Source organism: Lepidochelys olivacea (assembly GCF_965140295.1).
Source record: "Lepidochelys olivacea isolate rLepOli2 genome assembly, chromosome: 3".
Taxonomy (NCBI): Eukaryota; Metazoa; Chordata; order Testudines; family Cheloniidae; genus Lepidochelys; species Lepidochelys olivacea.
Window position 1 is genome coordinate 195,606,457 of NC_140413.1, and position 26,759 is coordinate 195,633,215.

General features: G+C 40.9%; 1 protein-coding gene across 1 annotated transcript in view; it reads right to left on the reverse strand.

Annotated features, from left to right (window-relative positions):
* The window catches only part of ACTR2 (actin related protein 2), a 42,341-nt gene that overhangs the window by 9,928 nt on the left and 5,654 nt on the right, over positions 1-26,759 (reverse strand). The window contains exons 2-4 of the mRNA XM_084624238.1: positions 20,255-20,365; positions 13,966-14,181; positions 842-914 (exon numbers count right to left, since the gene is read on the reverse strand). Of these exons, the coding sequence (XP_084480364.1) occupies positions 842-914; positions 13,966-14,181; positions 20,255-20,365 (400 nt within the window). The remainder of the gene's footprint in view (positions 1-841; positions 915-13,965; positions 14,182-20,254; positions 20,366-26,759) is intronic.

The window sequence follows — 26,759 nt, forward strand, 5'->3', positions numbered from 1 at the left end:
TGTGGCAGAGCAAATTTATACCATTCTTGACATAAAAGCTGTGATAACAAATGTTATTGCCAAAAGGCTGTGCACATTCTACCATTTAAAGGTAATTTCACCATGCTACTAATAAAAGGTGTAAGGAGTCATGTTATCATACACATATGCTTGGAATTAACTCTCTTTCAAGTCCAAGGGTGAAATCCAAGCCCCACTGAAGCCAATAGCAAACACCCAGGGGTTTCAACAGGGGCAGGATTTCACCTCCAGTCTCTTAACTCTCAAACTCAAATTATGATTTATTCCAACTTGTCCATAGCAGAGAAGTCTACTTCCTTCTCTTGCCCCAGAAATAAAACACAGTCATCTTAATGGTTTCACAACTTTTAGGCAATGTAATTTTGCTTTCATAAAATGAAATCAAATTTAAAGGACTTGTTGAAACCTTTTCTTGAAAACTGAAAATATGCTAAAGACTTTCTGAAAATGACACTTTAAACATCTGAGATACAAGGACAGTCACTTTATATATTACCAGGTTTTAGCATTTACAAACAAGAATCCAGTGTTATTTTTATGGGGAAAAGAGGAATAAGCTACGGACCATGAGAAGAACTACTCATGCGGATGCTCATCAACCCAAAACTCTTGATGAAGATCCAGTCAGCTAGGCTCAGTTATGCTAGTGGTGAATTGGGACCAAGATCTTTTCTTTGTTAATAGCTAGGGCTGTCAATTTTTTTGAGTTTATTGCGCGAGTTAACTGTGATTAATGGGCAGCCCTATTAACACCATATTAAGACTTCAGCGAAGCAATGCATTTAGATATTAAACGTGCTAAGTTATAACCTTCACCTACCTTGGGCATACAAAGTAAGAACAGCTTGAATGGCTACATATACCCCAGAAAACTGGTATGTCTCAAACATTACCTGAAAAACAAAACAAAACAAAAATAAAACAAAAAACAACAAAAATGAGTGTCCAAATAAGGAGGAAATTCTTTAAAGATTTATAGCAGCTTAAAAGAAAAGTTTACATCTACTGTAATTATTAGGTGATCGAAATAATACATGTTTGCTACCTTTATTGGACAAATATTTTGTAGCATTATGTTGCATGTTGGGGCAACAACTACATGCTTTGATTCTTTGTACCCATCAGTAGCTTCTTGTAATTGCATTTTACACAACCATTCCGTTTTTTAATAAACTTCAGAAAGTGATTTATTTCACTCCAATAAGCAACACCTAAATTCTTACATAGCACTTGCGCATTCATACAATGAGAGGAAATATCAGTACGCAGAGTTGCTGTAGCCGTATCAGTCCCAGGACATTAGAGAGAAAAGGTGGGTGAGATAATATCTTTTATTGGACCAACTTCTGTTGGGGAGAGAATTTTTCGAGCTAAGACAGAGCTCTTCTTCAGGTCTGGGAAACGTACTCAACTGTCACAGCTAAATACAAGATGGAAGAGATTATTTAGCATAAGTAATTAACATATTTCAAGGGACCAATCAAGGTAAGGCGGCCTGTTAACACATCTCCAGTCAGAGGGGAAAAGGGAAGGGGAGAGAGGCTGCTGGGCAGGGAGTTGTTAGTGGGTTATGGATTGTAATAAGCCAGAAATCCAGTGTCTCTGTTCAGTCCATGATTTTTAGTGTCTAGCAAAGTTATGAATTTAAGCTCCCAGGCTCATCTTTTGACAGTGTTGTGCAGGTTTCCTTTGAGGATGAGGACTGATGGGTCAGACAGAGTGATCGCTTTGTGAAAAGTGTTTCATTCACAGGTGACAGGATATTTTTGTCTTTTATCATTTTTCTGTGAGAGATCATTCAAGAGAGTAGTGATTGTCTGGTTTCACCCACATACACCTCTACCCTAATATAACACAGTCCTCTGGAGAAAAAATCTTACCGCGTTATAGGTGGAACCGCGTTATATTGAACATGCTATGGCGGGCCGGGTAGGGAAGGCTGTGCCTTCCCAAACAGCCAGCCCCACCCCCTATCCGACCCCCACCTACTTCCTGCCCCGACTGACCCCTCAGAACCCCTGACCCATCCAACCCCCCAGCTCCTTGTCCCCTAACTGCCCCCCCCGGACCCTCTGCCCCTTATCCAACCCCCCAGCCCGGCCCCCTCAACACACCACTCGGAGCAGCATAGTATCATTATATTTGTGTTCTATCGGATCGCATTATGTCGGGGTAGAGGTGTAGTTGCTATTGTGGTGTGTAGTGCACTGGATGAGGTATACCTCACGTAGTGATAGGCATGTGTCGGTCCCACAGATCTTGAAAAAATGGTAACTAATCTTTCTGTAACTGTTGTTTGAGATGTGTTGCTCATGTCCATTCAACAGGAGCGCGCGCACCGCATGTGCTGTTGCTGGAGATTTTTCCCCCTCGGTGGTATCCATCTGGCCAGCTCTAGCGCCTTCTGGTGTCGTGCACTTATGCGCTAGCGTAAAGGTGCTGCCGACCCCACACCACCTCAGTTCTTTCTTGCCAACCAACCAGGAGAGAGTGTTGTGGAATGGACATGAGCAACACATCTTGAAGAACAACAGTTATGGAAAGGTTAGTAAACATTTTTTCTTCTTCGAGTGCTTGCTTGTGTCCATTCCACGTTAGATGACTCTCAAGCAGTACCCAAGGAGGTGGGCTCAGAATTCATGGACATGCAGACTACAGCACAGCTCTCCTGAACCTGGCATTGTCTTGAACCTGTTGAGTGATGGCATAGTGGGATGAGAAGCTATGCACCAATGACCAGGTTGAAGCAGATGCCTTGGATTGGAACCTGCACAGGAATGCTGCTGAAGAGGCCTGAGCTCTCATGGAGTGAGCAATCACGATGGCCGGAGGTGGGACATCTACCTGCTCATAGCATGCCAAAATAGAGGAGGTTATCCAGGATGAGAAGTCCTAGGCTGAGGCTAGTAGGCCTTTCATCCTTTTTTCTACTGCCACAAAAAATTGCATGGATCTGTGAAAGAGTTTAGTCCTCTTGATGTAGAAGGCCAGGGCATGCCTAACATCCAATGAGTGATGCTGCTGCTCTTCTGAATTCTTGAGAGGCTTCAGAAAGACAAATGGCAGGAAAATGGCCTGATTGCTTTGAACTGCAAAACAACCTTTGGCAGGAAGACCGGGTGGGGGCACAGTTGGACCTTATCCTTGAGAAACACAGTGTATGGTAGCTCTGATGTAAGGGCTTTGATTTTAGAGGGCACAATGCCAGTGGTTCAAAGGGAGGACCTGTGAGCCTCAACGGAACCAGGATTAAATCCCACGGGGGTGGGATTGGCTTGCGGACCGGAGGATAAAGGAAAGGCCTTTAAGAAAGTGGACTGCCATTTCATGAGAGAACACTAACCTGCAGTTCACCTCTGTGTGGGAAGGCCAAAATGCACCTTGATAGACACAAGGGCTAGACCCTATTGCTTAAGATGGAACAAATAATCCAGGATAGACTGAAGGGAAGATTGAGTCAGAAAGTGGTCTCGTTGAGACACCCATATTGAGAAACACTTCAATTTGGCGAGGCAGGTAGCCCTAGTGGATGGCTTCCTACTACCCAGCAAGACCTGTCAAACTTGTTCCAAACAGGCCTGCTCCTCTGGGTTCAGGCATGTAACATCCATGCAGTTAGGTGAAGGGAGCTGAGGTTCAGGTGGTGTAACTGACTGATCTTGAGAGATCAGGTCCGGGCAGAATGGGAGCAGAAGTGAGGTTGCTACTGATAGATCTAGCAGTATGCTGAATCAGTGTTGGCGTAGCCACACAGAGCCTATAAGAATAACTCTTGCTTTGTCCAGTTTGATTTTCAGAAGGATTTAGTGAACCAGATGAACCAGGGGGAATGCATAGAATAGGAGTTCTGTTCAAGGAAGCAGGATGGCATCTGAGAGGGAGCCTGGGCTGTGCCTGCTCAGTGAGCAAAACTGCTGGCATTTCCTGTTCTGCTTGGTCGCGAAGGAGGTCCACCTGGGGAGACATCCACCTTTGGAAGATAAACCTGGTGACCTCTGGGTGAAGGGACCACTCGTGGTGAGAGGAGAAGGATCTGCTGAGGAGATCCGCCAGTGCATTCCAGGGTTCCGGAAGATGGGAAGCCTCAAGGTGGATGGAGTGCTTCGTGCAGAAGTCCCATAGACAGATGGCCTCCTGACACAGGGCAGAGGAATGAGCTCCTCCCTGCTTGTTGATATAGAACATGGCCACAGTGTTGTCTGTCAGAACTTGCACGACCTTGCCTGTGATCCAGGAAAAGAACACTTAGAAGCTAAGTGGGTTACTCTGAGCTCCCTGATGTTTATGTGCAGGGAGAGTTCTTTCTGGAACCATAGGCCTTGAGTCCTGAGGCTGTCAAGGTGGGCTCCCCAACCTAGGTCTGATGCGTCCAAGACTAGGGACGCTGATGGCTGGGGTACAACAAAGGGGACTCCCATCATCACAAACGATGATCCTTCCACCAGTCGATGGAGATGAGGACCAGGGATTGAACAGTAAGCACCTAGTAGCCCAAGTAGTATCTGTTTGGGGAATAAACTAAACCTTGCCATGTCTGCAGGGGCCTGCAGCGTAGCGTTGCATTGCGGACCATGTATTTGCACACAGCCATGTGTCCCAGTAGCTTGTGGCAAACCCAGCCTATCCTGATTGGGTGGACCATGACCTTGCATATCAGGTCCAACATAGTCTGGAACCGGACCTCTGGAAGGCTCTGCCTTGGGTCGAGTCGAGCACTGCCTCAACAAACTCTATTCTCTGAACTGGAATAAGAGTTCATTTTCACTCGTTTACAAACAGGCCCAGCACTCAAAAGGTGGCTTGGACTGGGCTGACGCTGTTCTTTACTTGAGCCTCTGTATGACCTTGGATTACTCCGTCTTCGATGTACAGGTAGACCTGAATGCCTTGCTGTCTGAGGAAGGCAGCTACCACCGCCATGCACTTCATGAAAACCTGAGGGACAGTGAACAGGCAGAAGGGAAGAGAGGTGAATTGATAATGAGTCTGGTTTACAATAAACCTGAGATTGATTTCTTCTGTGGCCACGGAAAACAGAAATGAGAAAGTAAGTGTTCTTCAAGTCGAGGGCGGTGTACAATTCCCTGGATCCAGAGAGGGAATGATGGAGGCCAGAGAGAGACCATGCATAACCTCAGTTTCTTGAGACATCTGTTGAGACAACGCAGGTCCAGGATCAGACAAAGGCCCCCTTTGGGATTAGGAAATAACAGGAGTAAAACCCCTTCCCTCTCAAGTTTCAAGGTATCTCCTCCATGGCCCCCATCCGTAGGAGGGTCTGCATCTTCTGGCCAAGGAGTTGCTAGTGAGAAGGCCTGCTTGGGCCCACCAAAGTACGTATCAGACCCCAGCAGGAAGGTTGAGGTGAATGGAATCAGTTGACAGTGCTTGTAACCTTTCCTTTTTCTCTTATAGGGGTCCTGTCTCGGAGGCGGAGCCAAGAAGCATAGCAGCTGTTGAGGCCTTAAGTGCTTTCTTGAGGCAGACAAAGCATAGAGGCCTAGGATCCTGAGGGTAGACCTTGAATCCTTCAGACTACGTAGTCTTGTGTCCCTCTGCTCTGAAAATAGTGAGGAGCCTTTGAAATGGAGGTTCATTGGATAGACTGGAGCTCCTGAGGGATTCCCGAGGACTGAAGCCAAGAGCATCATCTCACGGTGACAGAGGAGGCCTTTGTCCTAGCCACTGCATCTGCTGCGTCCAGTGCCGCTTGAAGAGAGGCTCTGGCAACATTCTCTCTTTTTTAAGAGGCCTGAGAATTCCTGCCTTCAGTCTTGGGGCCTGGAGTCCTTAAATTTGGACAGGGAATCCCACAAATTGTAGTTGTATTTCCCCAGTAAGACTTGCTGGTTTGAGATATGTAGTTGTAGACCACCTATTGAATAATTTTCCTCCCAAACAGATCAAGTTTCTTTGCATCCTTCTGTTTCAGGGTACCACTCAACTGCCCTGTCCGTCCCTTTCGTTAGCCGTCCATACAACAAGGCGCCCAGAGTGGGGTGAGAGTACAGATACTCATACCCGCTGGCTAGCACATAATATTTCTTCTCTGCCCTCTTCGAAGTGAGGGGGAGGGGAAAGAGAAGATGAAGTCTGCCAGAGGTTTGATCGGACCCATTACTGCTACATCCTGTAAATTGGTACTTGGGTTGGTACTGGAGTTGGGGTCCGATGCTGGTTGTGGAGGAGTGGGAGTCCGCCTCTCAGAAGTAACTGAGTAGAAACGTTGGGAAGGTGGATCTGGTATGGGGGAAAAACACCAAGAGTTCCAGAAGGGCCAATGCATAGGCCACTGTTCTTCTCGCCAGATACCAGCAGGAGGACCCGTACTGAGGTGTGGCGGCATGTACCACGGGGGGCCCTTAGGTTGAACACAGGGCTCCGCATCAGACTCAGATTAAGAATCCTCTTTAGGTGTCCACGGGAAACGGTACCTCTCGCTGCCTCCAATCGGTACCGAGGGTCTGGTGACTGGTGTTGGGCTTGGGATGACATCTCAGAGGACAGAAGAGTGGGCTTGCCTCTAGAAGGAGATGGTGGGCCTGGAGCCAGGGAAGGAGCTTGGAGCACCATACTCTCTCCTGCTAGAGGACAACGAAGCTAGCGGCTGACCTAATGGTGTCAGCAGGACTGGGAGCATCTAACGTGGAATGGACATGAGCAACCACTCAAAGAAGAAAGGTGTACTGTAGGAGGGTGTTGATCACTGTAACAGTGGAGATATGTCTGCAGGTTTTGTATCTATTGTTCTAGCTGGGTCTAGTGCCGCTTTGAGCTGGTGTGTCCTGGTCTGTGGAGAGCTTGCAGCTGATGAGCTTAGAGAGGTTGCGAATTCAGGAAAGATTTCTGACACTCCACCATAAAAGTAGATCACATCATGGAACAGGCCACCCAAAAACCTCAAGAGAACCTGCTTTAATACGCAAATAAAATCCCCTCTACTTGTCAACTACCACACTGGAATCCATACAGGGTATCATCAAACAATTACATGGCTTATTACAACCATCTATAATCAACTAACGACCCCCTTCAACTGCCCTCTCCCCTCCCTACTTGAGGGGTGTTAATGGGTCACTTCACCTTGAATGGTTCCTTGTGTTTGCTAAACAATCTGTTCAACCTTGTACTTATCACACTTTGAGTAGTTTCCTAAACCTGAAGAAGAGCTGTGTGTAAACTCAAAAGCTTGTCTTTCTTACCAACAGAAGTTGGTCCAACAAAAGGTATTACCTCACCCACCTTGTTTCTCTAGGACCTATCCGTGTAAGTTAATAAACATATTCCACATTAATTTAAGCGGGGGAGGGGGGAAGGGGAGGGTTTAATGCTTGTAAATAAAACCCACACACCACTTTTTTCATAGCTTTAGTGAACTGAACTGTTTTTCAAAAAACAAAGAAAAAAACAACCACAACTAATTGACGAGTGGGAGGCAGCCATGTACTTCATTACTGCAATTTGACTTTGGAATGAAGTTAGACAAGGTGGGTGAGGTAATTTCTTTAATTAGACCCATTTCTGTTGGTGAAAGAGAGGGGCTTTCGCGCTTCCACAGGGCATGGAACCTACTGTTTGTTAAAGGTGTGCATTCCTGTCACTTTCTGAAGATCATCTAACTTTTTTTCCTGTTGCCAACGTCTATTTGACTCATTCCTTCAACTGTCTTTTGTGCGATATACAGAAGACAGACCCTATAGCTGCAATGTAAGAAATAGGGCCAGCCCCTTACAATAAATCTATTCACAGCACCAATCGTGGGCATCGGAGCCTGTACCACAAGCTATTTTATACAGCTCTGCCTTCCTGTTCCCTGTTCTTGGTGAAGATAGAATGGACTGCAGTGTGGCCAACTCATGATTTTATCATCAGTCTCTCAATATTTGGTGTTTTTCTTAAAGCACCAGCTGCTGGAATGAAGAGATTGCATGAGATTCTCAGGTTTCATTATTAAAAAAAAAAAAGCAGAGTGCATGGTTGTGAAGAAAATTTTGAAAATGTAAGCGAATGTATCCTAAAGCCTGAGAAACCAGATAGCAAATAAAAAGAACCCAAAAATTACTATTTAAAAATAATAATGTAAATTTCTGAGGCCTTGCTAAGGATTCTTAAATTATATAACATTTTAAGAAAAACGTTTACTGCATATAATACGAAGTAAAGGTAACTTGTCTTTCAAACACATTAACATCCTGCTGCTATAGGCAAGTATAAATGACACAGACTTCCTGGATTTAAAAAAGCAATATGTTAAAGTCAGGCACAGTTGAAATCGTACAGCTAAATAACCACAATATTTAATAATACCTTGCAAACGTGTATCGTTCTAAGAAAAGCACTCATCAAAACTTACACAAGTTAAATATCAAAGAGTTCTTATCCTGTGCTCTAGCTCTCCTTAACCATTAATTTGCCTTTAGCTTATAATTTTAAATACAGTTTGACTATTTAAAGAAACAGACTCCACAGACTTAGGACAGTGCTTCATGGAGTTGTTCTTTTATCCAGTTTACAGCGAAGGCAAGAAAGACTGAGTGAACAAAACACTCCGTTTATTACAGCCATGAGTCACAAGTGATTGACCACTTCCCCTTGTCTCAGTATGCTATTACCAGAGCAGAAAAAACTGATAAGAATTCAGAAGCTTTTAGCATTCAAGACTGGTTAAACCAGAAATGCTCTGACAGCTGACTACTTAAAACAAACAGCTCTAGGAAAAGATGACATTTCACTTCTCTTAAAATATCTAAATGAATCAAGCACTGACTTTTCCCAACTTCTCCTTGGCACTGTTTCAAAAAGTCTGCTGTTAACAGGGCTCGATTTAAAAGATTGCCCAGTTTCACAAATTTGTTCCTTGGCTGGTTAAGATCTACAGTCATATTTCATAGCTTTTTTGCTCAAGTTTTAGTGATCTGCAAAGTATGTCTCAATATTTTAAAACAAGTTTGAAATTAAGGGGGCATTCTTTTTTAAAGTATTTTCTTTCCCTTGCCCCCCATCACTCTCTGGCGTACAGTAGAACCTCAGAGTTATGAATGGCAGAGTTACGAACTGACCAATCAACCGCACATCTTGTCGGTAACCGGAACTGCACAATCAGGCAGCAGCAGAGACAAAGGGGGGAAAAAAGCAGGTACGGTACAGTACTGTATTAAACATAAACTACTAAAAAAATAAAGAGAAAGCAGCATTTTTCTTCTGCATAGTAGAATGTTTCAAACCTGTATTAAGTGAATGTTCAGTTGCAAACTTTTGAAAGAACAACCGTAACATTTTGTTCAGAGTTACGAACAACTTCCACTCCCAAGGTTGTTTGTAACTCTGAGGTTCTACTGTATAAGCCTTCAGATTTCTCCCATATAAAGTATTGTACCATGTCTTCTCCTCCTTCTATTAAGTCTCTCACATTAAAAGACTCTACTGAACTCCCACTTGACCTCTCCTCCCAGATTTTACTTTCTCGATTTTCAAAAGGCACAAATGACAGCTAGATGCTTAACTGCCATTTGTGCTTTTAAAAATCTCCCCCCAGACCATACTACTGCTGTTCTATTGTATATGAGAGCAAAACACTCCATGAGTTACAGACCCCATTTAACCAAAAAAAAAAAAAAAACACAACCCCAAACAACTCAACACATATCCCTCACAGGGTCAACACTACGAAGAAAGGAAATGAGCAAAATTTACTTTTACTGACCTCATTTTTTAACAGTAACTAGGCTAATTCTGCAATGAGATAATGCTGTGACACTTAGTTGGAGTTTAAAAATAAAGTAATGCCAGCATATTTAGGAATTGCTGCAGAGATCTTGACAGAAAAAGTGCTATCTTGTATGGTTAAAAATTGACTATCCAAAGCCTGCTAACCCAAGTACACTGTAAACAAAACTGGAAAGACCAGCATACATTTTTCCAAAACATTTGCGTGAGCGTGATACATAGGAAGACGGAAGTCAAGGAGTACGAAATGTACAAAGATCAGGCTGTGGAGCACCTTGCTGTAGGGTTCTTAAAAAACTGACTCCGTGATGTGGAAGACAGTTTGGTAGAATACCTACTCACCTTGCACATTCAGGTATGTGCAAGATACCACAAGTTAGGGGTAGGGTTCTGCAGTGGCCATGATCTAATGTGCACAAACACAGCAGTTCAGTAAGTTACAAGGCAGAAATAGTATTCTACCTCAAAAGGGAGCGTGGGAAAGAACAGCAAGCAAAACAAGAAACTGTCTGAGCTTCTAGACCTCAACTGACACAGAATTACTGCTGTTCCCAATCTGTATGAATTCTACTGCTCATAAAATGAACCAAAATTGTAATGGGAGAAAGGTATGTAACAATTTCTATCTGCCCATAATCAGAATATGCATACAGGATTAGTTACTGCGTTCGCATGTTCCACTATATTCCTGGAAAGATATACTTTTTGCAGTAAACACATAAGACTTCTGTTTTTAGCTATGCTTATTTCAGACATTTTAGACTTATTTTGTTTGACATCTATAATTGCAGTCTCGCCACACCACATTTGACAAATCTGATATCCAAATAGCGTCAAGAATATTCTCCTCAAAATAAATCTTTGCTTCTATTAAAGTTATTGTTTTGTTGCCAGTCCAATGCCTTTCTCCAAAAATGGCAGGAGCCCAACAATAAAGCACTGGAAGCTAGAAAAAGAGAATGCTCTAGAATACTAAACAATGGAGTTGTAAGGGGTGACAATGCCAAAGAATGCTTCCACCACACCACAGAATACACCACAGAAAGGTACACAACTGGGCTGTTCCTCAGAGGGGATGTTACAGGTGTGAGAATTTAACGGCTATGCAGAGGTTGAGACAAAAGTTACACAAAGACACTTATAAAGCTAATTACACTGAAGAGCAAAGCGGAAATTGTCTCTCTTTAAGTATGTTCTGAAACAAACCACGGCAGTGCTTTAGCATTGTCAGTGCAGACTAGCCCTAACAAAAGCCAGGCAGACTAAAATAACGGTTAGGATTTCTCAGGATATGTTAAGTGTACACAGTCAAAATGACTTTTCATAAAAACTCATTTCAATTAATCATTTCTTTAAGAAGCAATTGTGTTGCACTGCACCAAGGATTTCATGATAAATATACCAGAATTATTATAGCTTCATTACATATTATGAAACTCTTAACTCAGTCTTTCATCTGATCTCAGATTGGCCTCTCATTCTAGCTTCAAAAATAGAAAAAAATTGGATAATGTTTTGATTCTTTTCCTATAACATTACCTTTTAAAACTAGAAAGATTTGATTTCATCATGCTGTGATCAATACAAAAGCTGAGGCATTAAAAGAACTAAAGTTTTTACTTCACTCAAAAAACTATAAAAGTGTTTATATAAAAAGGCTAAATGCTCCACACACACAAAAAAAATTCTTAATTCCCTTGCTCATATTTCAGGTTTACGTTCTCTGAATTGGTGTAATAAAGTACGGTAATTTCTCCCCAGGGAAGACTATGAAACAACAGAGTATAGAAAATACATTTCAGAAGTTATAGTGAGCTCAAACAAGATCATTTTGTACTAGAATAATCACAACAGAGTCTTTGGATAAGCCATGTTAGGATATAGATATTCAGGCCTTTCTGTAAAGGCCTATACTCTAAGAATTTAGGTGTATTCTCATCACTTAGCTAGTTATAGAGGTAGAAAAGAAAGGATCAAAAATCACTGTCTGCTGGTGTAAGGGCCTTCTCTTACTGTGACAGTCATATCCTCACATTCCGAACTAGTCACATTGAAAGAAGGTGCTATTGGGCTGTTAGGAATACAATCCTGTCCTGATAATGCCGATCAGCCCCAGAGAAAGGGAAGGGCCTAGAAGATGTAAAAGGAAACTTAGTTTGATAACATCCTGTCTGGCAAGAACTCACCTATCAATAGCTGGGATGTGAAATCCTCATTTCTTTGTTGTTCTATCACTGTAGCACCTTCTTTCAATGTGACTAGTTTGGAATATAAGGATGTGACCGTTCACTTCCCAGCTTATGGCTGCCTCTGTTGTTTAGCCAGAGATCTTAGCCTAAGAACAGGGCCTCAGACTGTCACAGTAAGAGAAGGCCCTTACACCAGCAGACAGTGATTCTGATTCTTTCTTTTCTACCTCTATAACTAGCTAAGTGATAAGAATACACCTAAATTCTTAGAGTATAGGCCTTTACAGAAAGGCCTGAATATCTATATCCTAACAAGCCAGAAAAACAAAAAACAACCACATCCTGATAGATTTCTGAATGGCCGAGAAACCTGATAAGGAAATTCAATCATTCATGCCATGAAGGCAGCCATACATTTGTTAGAACTGTTCAGTCTGTCTATTGCACCACATTAGTCAGTCAGTCATGAATGTACCTGATAAAGCAGACATGACTAGTTAACGTTGCTTTACATAGCATTATGAGATGACATCATTTAACGTTCATGAGCTCACTCCCCCCAAAACCTCAAGTTTCATATCCGTTAACACTAATGTTCTACAGAGTCTTTGAAAGTTTTCAGTTAAAATATCACCTTTTTAATAATCAATTTATTCCTGCAGCAAAGTCTCTGAAAGAAGAGGTTATTACCGAGGTATTCTCTGCCACATTTGAAACTATACTGAATATTTACATTAACAGAGGTCTATTTGCTAGAGTAATAACGTGACAGAAAGTCAACAAATTTTATGTTATTCTCACATTACTACCTTTCCAAAACTGTGAGACTTTGTGACAAATAATTATTAAAAATAGGAATTGTATAAGGAGCTATTTCTTTTATATGAGGCACTTGACCATCTAAGTCAATGCTGGATTGGGGATGCAGCCTAAGGGTATGTCTAAACTGAAATTAAAAACCCACAGCTGGCCTGTGCCAGCTGACTGGGGCTGTTTAAACTGTAGTGCAGACATCTGGCTTCAGGCTGGAGGCCAGGCTCTAGGACCCTGCGAGGTGGGAGAGTGCCAGACCTCAGGCTGCAGCCAGAGCTGGAACGTCTACACCATCTACACCACAATTAAATGGCCGCACACCTCAAGCCCGAGTCAGCTGGCACAGACCAACTATGGTGTTTAATTGCAGTGTAGACATACCCTCTACGACCTCACCCACTCCAGACTGCACTGTGGCACCCGACAACTAGTTGCAGGACCGCCTTTCTAGAAAGGCTGTTATTAGATAGTCCCCAGAACCTATTACAGATTTGGAGGGCGGGGGAGGGGGGAAGAAGATGTGCTGTCAAAAATTGACTCTTTCTTAACATGTCCCAGGTGCCTACAACAACACTATACACTCTGCCTGGTAAACCACTCCTTACTTCCAAGCCACCACCTTAATTTCCCCTGTAAACTCTGCTAATCTCCCAGCTGGAGTCAAATTCATTTAGGGCCTGATCCTGAGAAATGCTGAGAACTCTGGCACTAATCCAATATACAGTAGTCAATGGGACTGCTCACATGCTTAAAGATAAGCATGAACTTTAGTGCTTTGCTTGATTTGGTCTACTCAGAATACTGCAGGATTAAGTCATTGAGAAAGGGAGGTGAAGGAAGATTAACTGGGTTTTGGAAGACCTCTCCTATGTATTAGGCATCAGCTCACCTTATTGGGTCAATGGGGATGGGATGTGCAGGCATACCTGAACTTCAGTGCCTGAATCAGTGATTTCCTGGTCCAGAAGCTTGCACGGGACTGCTAGTCTGTTTAGACTTTAGGACTAAGTAGGATTGTTTGCCCTTGGATAAACTAGGAAGGTGATTATTCTGGGCTGTAACCAATTCTCCCATTTTCTGCAAGGAAGAATGTTGCCTTGAGGGGTTATCTTACATTTTAAAAAAGCAGTGACCTCTTAGACAAAATTTAGTGCCTGCCATCATCAATTCCTGCTCTCCACAAATAGGTTTTCCTTATTCAAGTCAAGAAACATACCTCTACAATCTTCTCCCTGTTTTTCGTTGGGTTCATGGGAGGCTCCGTGAGTAGTATTTTACAGTTTTTCGTATCGATGTTAAGTTTTTCTGGTCCAAATGTGTAGTCCCAGAGGTGCTTCATATCATCCCAGTTCCGGACTATGCCATTCTCCATTGGGTAGTTCACTTCCAGCATTGAGCGTAATTCACTTGCTTCATCACCAACCATAAGATCCTATAAAGTCACAGTATTGAAGTTTTTATGTCAGTTTGCAAGAATTTTCATTATTCTTTAGCAGTTTTTGATTATTAAGAATAAAAGATATTCCAACTTGCATCTGATTATATGTACTGAATGGCCCATGACCTGAAATTAGTTTTTATGTATAAAAAGTAGGCTTTACTGCACAAAATATTTAATGTGGCTGAGACCCATACCAGATCTTTTCAGAGAACCGGTATTTGGAAGACTTCAAAACCTTAAATCAAACTTACCGTAGTAAGAAGCTACCCTGCATTTTGTAACCATGGAACAGTAAAGAAACCTTAGTATGTACAGACGTTTACTCATTGAGATCTCCAAAATTACTTCATCAAATACTCACTTGAATAGGTTGAGATGTGAAAAAGCACATAAAAGATAGTAGGTGGGGCTAGCAGAAAATTTTTTCACGCATGCTGCAAGTTTCTGTGCACATTCCCAAAACAGGGATAATGAGAGCTGCATAAGCATACAGAACAAGTAGCAAAAGCAAATAAGGGACTGGAAGTACCACACTAAACATTAAAATAAAAAGTGGTTTAACTAAGCCTTTGCCAGTAAAGTTTTAACAGGGTAGACCGATAACTGATATGTATCCCTTTTATTCCGCATCAAAAAAACAAAAAACCCCCAACCCCAGTATGATATTTTATACAAAATACACATATTACACAGTTGTGATTCATATAGTCAATTTCTAAATTGATTATATAAGAAAACCCTTTCCTTTTCCACAGGTATTTCCTGAGGCAAGTGGGTACAATGAAATGTTACCTTTGCTTCCCACTATAGACCATCTTCTTCCAGAGGAGCCTTAATGGCTGACTTACCACCATATTTAAAGAAATGAATTAAAATATATCCTCTTTTTAAAGATCACATTTCTACAATCTAGCAAAATAATAAGTGTTTCCTTTATTAAAGTACAATGAAATGGTTGCTTTTGACCAAATTGTCTACTGCAGAGTTTACAACCCAATCACTGTGCCACTGAGAGGTAAAGGTGACTCAGATTCTCTGTTTAAGCTAAGAAAGAAAAAGACATAATGAAAAGCAAACTGGAACTTTTAAATTATTTTTAGTTTTAATAATCTAAGAAGTTACTAGTAACTGGTAAAGAAATAATTTTATTACATGATTTTTAATTTGAGTCCCCTAATCAGTTCTTAATTTTATAAAACAGTTTTCATAGAATGGACTATTAATGTAAAAATTAGAAACCTAAACCCCTAAACTTTAAGAAGATCATAATTTGCTAAACTTACTCCAACAAACATACCACTAAGTAACCATGTGACTACATCAGTTCTATCACAACAAATTCATAAAATTCTGACTTTATTTAACAATCGCTAGTTAAAGAACAACCATTTGAAATCTGTTCTGTGCATGACGTATACCTCAGACCAGGACAAGGTCAAGGAAAAGCCATGATCTTTTCCTATCTTCATTATTTTGTTATGTTAGATAAAGCATTTTCTAATGTTAACATTAAATTCATGTTGCTCTTATAGAAAAATGAATTATTCTTGCATCTGCACATAACTCAGGTCATGTCACAATCAGAAGCAATATACAAGATTCTTATAGTATTAGTTGCTACTAAATCAAAACAATGAACAAAGTTTAAAATAAGTAATCAAATGTAAAATGTGGGACAAGACAAAACATTAAAAAGCATCAAAATAATGCAACGGCTACTGCATCCCATAAAGCAAAAAATGGGAAACAAACAATACAGGGGCACCTCACTTACCATCTTTTTGTTATTCTACTTCAACAGGTCAAGAAAGGTGAAGAAAGAAGATAGAAGCAAGAGAGTCAGAAAAGGCCTAAAGGAAATCCTCAAATTATTTTAAGTACACAGTAGATATACAGCAGAAAAGAGATGCACGTATTGCTGCAAGTGTTCTGAGTTAGCGTAGTTAGGGCCAAGCTACCACTATCAATGACATTGCTGTTCTTCTCAGAAGCCATTTCTGTCTGTGATTAATTTGTTTCCATTAGTTTAGTGGCGGGCTTCTCATTTTTATTCACAATATGCTATTGACAATAACCAGTGTCTTTGCATCTTTTCTAAGAAGCAAGATCTTTTATATGCCGATATCCCATTAAAAATCGAATTTTATCCAACGTGAGTGGTAGATCTGGAGTAGACTAATTGCGTGGTGGATTTGGAAGCAACTAACGCCAGCACATTGCCACCAGGATCCCTGCTTTCCTCCACCTCTTTTTTTCCATAAAAATATTCATCCTTCCAGCTCTTCGAGTTGAATTTTTACTATAACAGTTATAAAAATATTAAGCTAAAATACAAACTTGTGAGTACATGAAGCTCATAAACTTAAATGCTGTTTATGTATTCATTCTAACTGAATTAAGCGCTCATGAAGTGACACAGCAACAGCAATGACCTGAAAAGGGTACAGTGCAGGCAGATTTGTGCACATTTCCCTACACAGCTCCGCATCTCAGTTCTGCCATGCCGTACCCTGCTGTGCTAGAGGGGGGCTAGGAGAATTAACAGCCATCGTACTACACAGCAAGATACGTACTTTTGTGGACAAGCAGGGACTAGGATGCCATTTTCACTCATGACCCAATCCAAGATCAAAACCTAGGCCTCCTCAGTCACCAACCCTTCCAATAGCATTTTAATAAGAAAAATATCAGCTCCAGTAGGCATGTTTACTTGCTCTACTTACACATGACAATAACATCAGAGCAAGTACTCTGCAAAGGCAGCTGCCAGAAAATCCACATCCAGTCGCAGGAGGAACACAGGGTGAATGCTGACTATATTCTCCACTCACTCAAAGCCTACAGACACCCCAGTCTATGGATTTCTGAGATAGGAACTGAGGAAGATAATTGTGGGGCATGGACTAGGAATAAAAATGAGGTAAAGTGCATACTTGGGTCTGTTCTACTACAAGGAAGTATCCCTAAAGATTCTAATTAGTTTTAAAATTGATCCATCAAAATCTATTTTAAAACCAGTTGGAAGTGCAGCGTAGTTTAGGCTCCCTAAGCCAACCATTTTTACCAAACCAGTTTCAAAAACTGCTGAAGGTAGTTTAGAAGCTGGTTCAGTAAAACTAGTTCAAGCTGCCAGGAGCCTGATCTGCACTACAACTTCAAGCAGTTTTAAAATCAATTTAGCTCAACAGGTTTTAAAACTGGTTGGAATTTTGGGGGAAACTGTTCCAGTGAAAACCACACCTTTGATGTAGCGGTGTCTCCTTATGTCCTCATTTGCTCTCCTGACAGGAATAATAGGCAAGGGAGGGTTAGGCTGCTTTTATAAAACCCTATTTTAGGGCTCATTTCACTCAGTTCCTGAATTTGGCTAGTTTTTCTGAATATTTTTAAAGAGCTAAACTGACTATGTTCTTGTCAATTTCCTTTGCTCAAGAGTCTTCTGAATGAGCCACAATGCTCTTTAATGTGTAGCTAGAATTAATCCATTCAAATTTTAGTATAATTTATCTGCCAAAAATATCTTTTTAGGAAAGCAGCAAAAATGGAATGACATCCAGAGGGGAAAAAAATGGCCCTCAGACAGTTTCACTGTACTGTCTTTCTGAATTTATCCTACATATGCACCAGGAAGGAAGATCTGAGACAGATCTGTAGGATGGTTGTTTGCTTCTCCTGACCTGGTTTATTTTGGCCTTGTCTTACAGCAACTACAATAAAGTAGACAGGTCCTGTAAAGTAGTTACAAAATAAATCAGGAGTCCAAGTCCCATTCTTCATGAAAATATCCTTGAGTGATTCTATCTTTAGAATGGGAGACATGATACAAGAAGTTAGATGCAAAAAAGCATCAATACATCATATATGACACTCCCCTCAACCCCATTCCAGAGCCTCAACTCATACTAAATCAAATACTCAGATGATCAAAGGCCATCCTAAACTGGGCTAGCAGCATTGACCATGTCAGGGCTTGAAAAATGTATCAGACCCATTACCCATAACACTAAAGCTTCTAGCCTAAGGTAGAAACAAAGCAGAAAGAAGATGGGTCCACATCAGTAATCTCCAGGAGAAATTCCTTGGTGAGACATTTCTAACCACTGTGTAGGGTGAGGGGATTTCTGCCAGGATTGTACTTTGACTCTGCTTGCGGAATCTAGCTTTCACTTCAGCTACTGGCAAGTAGATGTCTGAAAAACGTGGACCTTCAATTGCCCCCACCAAGCTTCGAGAAATGAGGAGAAGAACTCTCTCTTTCTCCCTCCATGTCCTCCCAGCTACTGTGAAGGTGAAAAGTCCTCTACTACCCAACCTCCTGGCTGCTGAGGGATGCAGGGAAGGAAATGAAAGATCTCCGCTACTTTACCCCTTTCCAGTCTAGACCTTTACTTTGCATTTTTTGTCATTCTTCCTCTTAAATAATTCTAATGCCACCTTCTACTAATGCTCATACTTTCCCCTAAGCACCAGCAAGAAACTGTTTCAGTGCTACCTCTAGGATTCCAAATATCAGGAGTAAAACTGACCAGAGTTCTGTTGATTTCACTCTGCCACTCATAGCTTTGTGAAGCAGGAGCAGCAGACACAAACTTTATCTGCACACTCAGGAAGTCAGCCCTGCATGTACTTAAATCTGAAATAGTATCTCTGCAATCAGAAGGGTTAGAAACATAAGCCCCCACATGCCTCAAGGAAGGTTTTCAACTCAATGCTAGTGATTAGAATTTTTTTCAAACCTGCAATATTACAATATTTTTAGACTGTAAGCTCCTCAGAGCAGGGATTGTTTCTCTATTCTGTGGAAAGCATTATGTCTACCATCACTACTTAAAACATAATGAAAAATAAATACAAGCAAAGTTAGGCAACTAATACTAGTTCACAGATGGTTTTGCTTACAACTAATTGTACACTGAATAGTAAACATTACAGGTTATAGCAAATACTCACCATTGTCTCAGAATCTTGCACTAAGACTGGACAGCAAGGATCAGTCATCTGATCAATTTCTGCCTCATTTCCCCAAATCCCTTATCAAGATCTAAGAGCTCCAGCCCCCCTATGCACACTGGGCCCCTGACGGTCAGCTTCCAGTAACGTTAATCTACCCTTCTGCTCACCACATGCCCCGAAGGGGTGCAGCTGCTGAAGCTCATTACTTAAGCAGTGAATCACAGGATAGACTGCTGGGGGGCATGATAAAAGAAGGAGAAAGTACTTTCATGTGTTACAGTAGAACCTCAGAGTTACGAACACCTTGTTAATGGAGGTTGTTCATAACTCTGAAATGTTCATAACTCTGAACAAAACGTTACGGTTGTTCTTTCAAAAGTTTACAACTGAACATTGACATAATACAGCTTTGAAAGTCTAATATGCACACAAAAAAATGCTGCTTTTACCCATCTTAATTTAAATGAAACAAGCACAGAAACTGTTTCCTTACCCCTTTTTTTTTTTTTTTTAGTAGTTTACATTTGCAGGGGTTCTTAAACTTCATTGCACCGTGACCTCCTTCTGACAATAAAAATTACTACATGACCCCAGGAGAGGGGACCAAAGCCTGAGCCCTGCCACCCTGGGTGGGGGCGGGCCAAAGCCCAAACCCCACTGCCCCAGGTGGGGGGGACCAAAGCTGAAGCCCAAGGGCTTCAGTCCCACGCAGGAGACCTGTAACCTGAGCACCACTGCCCAGGGCTGAAGTCCTCAGGCTGCAGCTTTGGCCTGAGGAGGTGGGGCTTGGGCTTCTGCCTCAGACCCCAGCAAATCTAGGCCAGCCCCGGCAACACCATTAAAATGGGGTTGCGACCTACTTTGGGGTCCCAGCCCCGGCAACACCATTAAAATGGGGTTGCGATCTACTTTGGGGTCCCGCCCCACAGTTTGAGAACTGCTGGTGTACAGTTTTTGCTTTTTCTTTCTTTCTTTCTTTTTGTCTCTGCTGCCTGATTGCATCCTTCCAGTTCCAAATGAGGTGTGAGGCTGACTGATCAGTTTGTAACTCCGAGGTTCTACTGTAAAGACTACCGTGAATGCTTTAAACTGTTATAGAAAAAAACATTACCTTGATTTCAATGTTTCCCACTTTGGCAGTTGATCTTATAATTGGTCTTCCAACCAAAGCTGGAAAGATGTGTTCCGGAAAATTTGAGCCTGCATACCCACATTTCACAAACTGAAAAGAAAAAAGTTAAATAATTTGATTAGTTAATATATGCATCACATTTGTTTATTACTATTAAAAATATTTTAGTCTTTATGAGGAAATTTTCAAATGCAGGTAAGGAATTTTAGAAAATAAGTCACGTTGTGTTAATTTAGATGTAATAAAGGGGCCCAAAGGTGTTAACGTGATCCTGACTGTCCAACATTAAACAGTTTTAAACAAGTTCGGGGTTTGGAAGACAGTGACCTCAGCCTGCTTTGTTCCATGGCAAACACATCATTACAAATCCTTTTATTAAAGATACAGAGAAGAAGGAAAAACAGTAGAAGCATTTGAAACGTAAAGGATTAATGACAGGTTTCAGAGTAACAGCCGTGTTAGTCTGTATTCGCAAAAAGAAAAGGAGTACTTGTGGCACCTTAGAGACTAACCAATTTATTTGAGCATGAGCTTTCGTGAGCTACAGCTCACTTCATCGGATGTATTAAATTAAATATTGAATAAAGTATTAAATATGGCTCTCATTTTATCAACATCACTTGTTCCCTTTCCCTGTATCTGGAGAGTTTTTAGAAGGAAAAAAAACTAGCCTCTTCGGTAGTATTAAAGAAGGTAATGACTGTCCTTTTGGGGAAAAACAAAGAAATTAGTTGAGATGGTCTGGAGCTATTATTGCTGGTGTTGTTAAAGCCCGATCCCATTTCCTAAGATGACAAGACAAAACAAAACAAACACACACAAGGGGGGAAAGAAAAGAATAGCAAAGACAGAAAATGCAGCTTCTGTCTCTGGTGTTGACTCTCCCACGCACTTTCACTGCTGAAAAAGCCAGACACAGCACATAGACTTATTACCCATTCCAAGACCTGGCAAACTTATACCTGAAGAGGACTATTTAGGGCATTGTGTTTAGCTACCTCTTTCTGGGCACAGGCTCACAGCAATGCTGAAAAATATGCAGTCTTGGCCAGCTAAGCCAGACTCTCTTTAGACAGAAGGGAAAAGGAGTGAGAGATATGAAAGAGAAGAAATAAGGTAAGGAAGGAAAAAGACATATTGGAGGAGGTGGGAGAAGAGAGTCTCACATCCCAGGTGGTGTTTGGGATGCGAGACTAGTGGGGGTAGTGATGTCATCTGGCCCAGTTTGGTCAGGACATCTTTTATGATAAAAAAGATCTGAGCTCCGAGGAGACAGTGGGGATGGTAGCCATGATGGTGAAGCTCACTCCCACTGGCCAATTGTTCTCCCCAAAGTCTCTTTAAGGACCCCAAAAGGCAATGATGGCTGGAATAGACCACCCTCTCATTATTCTGTCCAACAATTAGACCTAGTTTCCAATACACCAATTGTAGTTTACTGATTTCTGCTTCCACACTTTTCTTGTTTACCAAGAATGATCTTAACGTAGTCCTTGAGTAATATCAGTAGACATTTTTGCTTGAACTATTTCAGTCTGTCCCACTTTTGCACCTTTTCCCACCAATATTTGTTGTTGTAAGTTATTGCAACATCTAATGAACATATACTCACTGTTTACAGTTGAGCTCACAATTAGGGTAAATTTGTAGGCCCAAATGTACATTTACAAGTCTCTGCCTAGAACGTCAATACTCATTTTAAATAGTTTTAGAAACTTTTTTTAAGCACATATCTGAAATTTTTAAGAGATACTAATACTGCCTGTTTCATTTGGTAAAGATATGCGCGAAACCTCTGAGCTTAACTATACTGTATTTGGCTCACCTCCCCCTACCATTCTTCAACTCTACATTGATCATCTTTCAGGGTGGTCCTCTGGCAGCAAGCAGCTTACTTCTCAAAACCCTTAGGGCCTGTCTCTAATACCCCATAGTTTGGGCTAATGGGGTGTGAATAGCAGTGCACAAATGCTGTGCTGTAACTCCCCAGTAAGGATACTGCAGGCATGAACTGAAAAGTTGGGCTGCAAACTTGGGGCTCTTCAGTCCTTGGACAGCACAGCACTTTAGTGTGCATTGCTATTCACATCTTCTTAGTCCAAACTGCAGGGTAATAAGGCATTATTAAAATTATACTTAAAAAGCCATGTAACACTTGAAAGAACTTAATGTAAGTCTACATTTTCTAAGATGTGGGACATGCTACCCTGGGATAAAGTGTTTTTTGTTTCATTTTGGGAGCGGGGAGTGGCTTGCTGTGGGAGCGGCTTGCTGTGAGAGCAGACAGATTTCAAATTTTGTCTAGCATTTCTGCTGTGTCTATAAAAACAAAAAGTCTCTAGCTGTTACAGTTGTGGAAAAACACTCGGATCACTTTTTGAAGGCTAACTGATGCAGTAATTTCTGCCTGAATTCTAAAGTGTGAACTGTCCTATTAATTTCAACTGATATTAACTCAAATGCCAGTTAGAATACTTTAAATATCAACACTGCTCAAAGTATGTAAGAAAGGATGGGAAGTTATACACCAGTACTTCCCTGAGAGAAGAGGAGAAGTGGTGGTGCATGAAGATATGTACATTAAAATGAACAGTAGGCCTTTAACATTCTTTGGGGCGTTTTGGGGTGGGAGGCACATTTGGGGTTTTTTTTCCCCAAAGGGAGGCTCAACTTTCAAAAGTTTGGGAAATGTGGATATAAGTTAAGAACCTTAAATACAATGGCAAGAATTACGAATCATTTAATATGGCTCCTTACCTAGTAGCTGCTATACTTTTAATTAGCAAAATCAATTTGCATTCAGCATCAATGGAAAAACATGATGCAGGGCAAAACTTTTGTCGCCCTCACTTTTCTTCTTGTACACCACCTCCATTTTTAAATGTGTTCTGTCTGCCGTTGGAGCCAACTTGACATGTTTGAGGGTAGGAAGCGTGTTCTTGAGCTTATCAACTCCCTTCCACAAGTCCCGACTCCTTTCCAAAGATGAAAGGTCTTCTTCAGCAATATGGTATGAAATGGCAAGGCAAGGGCTTGTCAGCCCTTCTGCTTATTCTGAGGCTATCAATATCTAGGATTTATTCAGATCTTGTCTACACATGCAAGAGAGTGCTGCTCCTATTTATGACAGCAATTAATGGCCAACCGTATTTGGAACATCGGAACACGCTGAACAGGCTGGAGCCCAAAATCTTTTTGCCAATGCACTTATTTCCACACCTGAGTATCAGAGAGTCTGCAAAGCTATGAAGCCACTCTGATTAATGGGAGATAGAGCCTCACAAGCCTATTACCCCAATTTGATCAAACATGCTCTTTAATACAAAAGTGCATGTGACTTCATACGCTTTTATATCAATTACATGAACAGATGAGTACAACTGTCATATTTAAAGCATTGGTGAAGTTAATTTGCCTTAACACAGCTGAGGTCACTCAAGTTTGATCAATTAGGGGTATATATTACTTTGGGAATCTGTTGGAGATGGAAACCTTATGGAGCAATGAAGCGCATTATCAAAAGTGCTGTCTGCAATGTGCAGGTAGAAAGAAGTGCTTTCCCCATAACTTATTTCCATGCTTCTAAGGTTTTGGGTGGCTGGGATGTGCCCTGTTGCAATGTTAAATGCCACTAAATGTAATTTTTGTTCACTAATTTCTTAGTTTTTTTTATACAGGTGAAGCTGCTTCTGAAGACTGTGCAAGTCTGATATGCCTTAGCAAACTGTGTGCCTGCAACCCCTTATTCTACGAAGGAGTCCACGTAAATACTCCCCAAAACACTCCATCAGAGCCTCTCATGGACTCCAGAAACTACATACAGCCACAAGCAGCTGCAGCAGCACTATACCAGTAAATCTGCCTATTGTTCCTCCCACGCCCTTTCACGCAAGTATTAAGTGTACTTCTCAACCTTCAAACACACCAACACGAGAGACCTGCAAGTGTCATGGACGCCATGTTGGCCAACACTATGAATTGAAACAATGATCTCCAAAATCGAAAGCATGAGTCTCTACAGCTTGTGCGGGGTACAGGGCCAAGTTCTCAAGCTGAGAGCTGTCACAAATACTCATTCTCTTCAGACTGGGCAGAGGATGACATACAACACAGATACACCTACCAGGAGGGTGACAAAAGTGAAATGTGCAATAAACGAGTGAAAGGTGAAGTGTGTGTTTTGGTGATTCACACATTTACAATCTACAAATCATCATAGTTTAAGTTCTACAATACTGTTTTAAAGTGGTCTTTTCACAGAGCAAATCATACACAACCCTACCTCCACATAGATCAGCAGCAGGGTTTGAACTGCTTCACCTTGAGAGCTCCAGCTTAGGCTCTTACTGTTTGAACTACAGGAGTAACTGCCAGTCCCTTTCTATACCAGCCTGGAGAAGGACTAACATACACTATCCCAGGGATTATACACAACTATTTACTAGTCAGCAGCAGAATACTGGTGATCAGGCATCCTGGGTTCTATCCCTGGCTCTGGAGAAAGAATGGGGTTTATAGTGGCAGGAAACAGTACAGCTAAACTGGCTTAGTCACTCTGAAAGGCAGTGTAGTATAGTGGATAAGAGCAGGGTCTGTTACATAAGAAATTTGGGTTCACAGTGCCTTTGTATGAGCTTTCTGCTAACCTATTTAAAAACGGGGAAGTGGGAGGATTTTCAGCAGCTTGTCCCACATCTTCTGGTTTGGGGTTCATGGCCCCTTGGTCAATAATAAGTTTAGCAAGTCTGATAGGAATTTAAATAGCATTTAGAAGATGAGACCTGAACTCCTGGTCTCCTTTCCCAGCTCAGGGAACCTTTCCCCAGGCTACAGGAGGATCCGGTGAATGAGGGAGGTCAGCCTTTTTTTTTTTTAAAAAGGATTCCTAGAAGTTAATGATGAGATTCATATTGCAGCAGTTTTCATCGTCAACTTAAAATTCAGTGGCTTCAGATGGCTGAACGTATTTGACACTATGGCTACAAAGTTATAACACTTTATGTACGCTACTGATCTATAACGGATATTCTAAGAGTCAGCACAAAGAGTAACAACGCTGCCGAAGAAAAGGCCCCAGAGTGTTTTTGATTTCTTGCTAAAGGAGTAAAAACGAAAAGTAACACTTGCCAACTAAAAAATAAAATCAAATCACAAATGCCTATTTTTCAGCAGCTTATTAAAAAAACTTTCCAGAACTTCAAACTATACAATCAATACACTCAAAAATCTATAATTAGTCAAGGATAATCCATTTTTCATTTTACTAAAAAACTCCTTTTACTAAAAAGACCCCAGATATTCCCCATTCTTTCCACTGGCAAACAAATTCCCTAATGCAACCAAAATTGAAGTGTTCCTTGGGGCAGTTATCGAATTCCAAGTTCAGCACAACTAAGCATATTGTAAATGTTTAACAGCAGCAACATTTAAATGCAACATTGCATCTTACAAAGTAGTGAAGAACTACTCATTGAAAAACATCTTTGCAAGATTTACATGTCGTACATTATAATGCACAGAACAAATGTCTATTGTACATATACTTACAAGTGTGTTTTAAGAATAGTTACTTAGTTTGCCTGGTGCGTGCAAGAATCCGGTGTATAAGAAATTATTTTACCATATATAGTTTCCTCTTCTTAGCATTGTGGTTTAAATTGGTGCTCTGACTTCCCACTGAGTCATCAAGTGGTAAGAACATGCAGTGTATAAATATTCTTTCAAATAAAAATAAATACACAAGCTACATCTGCTCACAAACCTGTCTTGAGACCAATTTTATACTGAATAATCTTATATCTCATCAAGTCTCAATGTTAAGGTAGTTTAAAGTAGTATAAATCTCTCGAACAAAAGAATTTTAAATTTAATTAGGACAACACTCCAGGCCTAAAGTAACTTACTATTTGTTCTAAAAAAAATAAAATAAATAAATCATAAAATCTAGAATATTTGAGGTGGACATTAAGATCCTGCTGCTGACCTTATTAAAGGTTGTCCTACATTACATGTGTTGTGAAAACTCATTTTTAAATTACTTTTTCTTAAAGACAGATTGCAATAAGATCCACAATAATCACATACTACAGTAAGCATTACAGGAACTGCAGGTTTCCAATCAATTTATTCAAGATTTTTAAAGAAGAAAATTAAAGCATTTTGGCTACAACCGCTAAGGTAGTTCATATTTAACATTTTCTGTTATATTTCTGAGTAACTGAAGGGTTTTTTAATGCTAATCATGGTGTATTCATTCACTTTATCATGAAAATATTTTATTAAAAATAATTCTAAAATAAGACAGCTTTGTCTATCATAGTATAACATTTTCTATTACAATATTGACTTGATAATGAAAATGTATGGCTTTAACTCAATTTATGGCTCAATTTATTCTTCTCAAAAACTGGGTTTTGCCTATGTTGAAAAATCATTTTTCTGACATAACTGCGGCTACAGACTTAAATGACATCAAGTAATTATG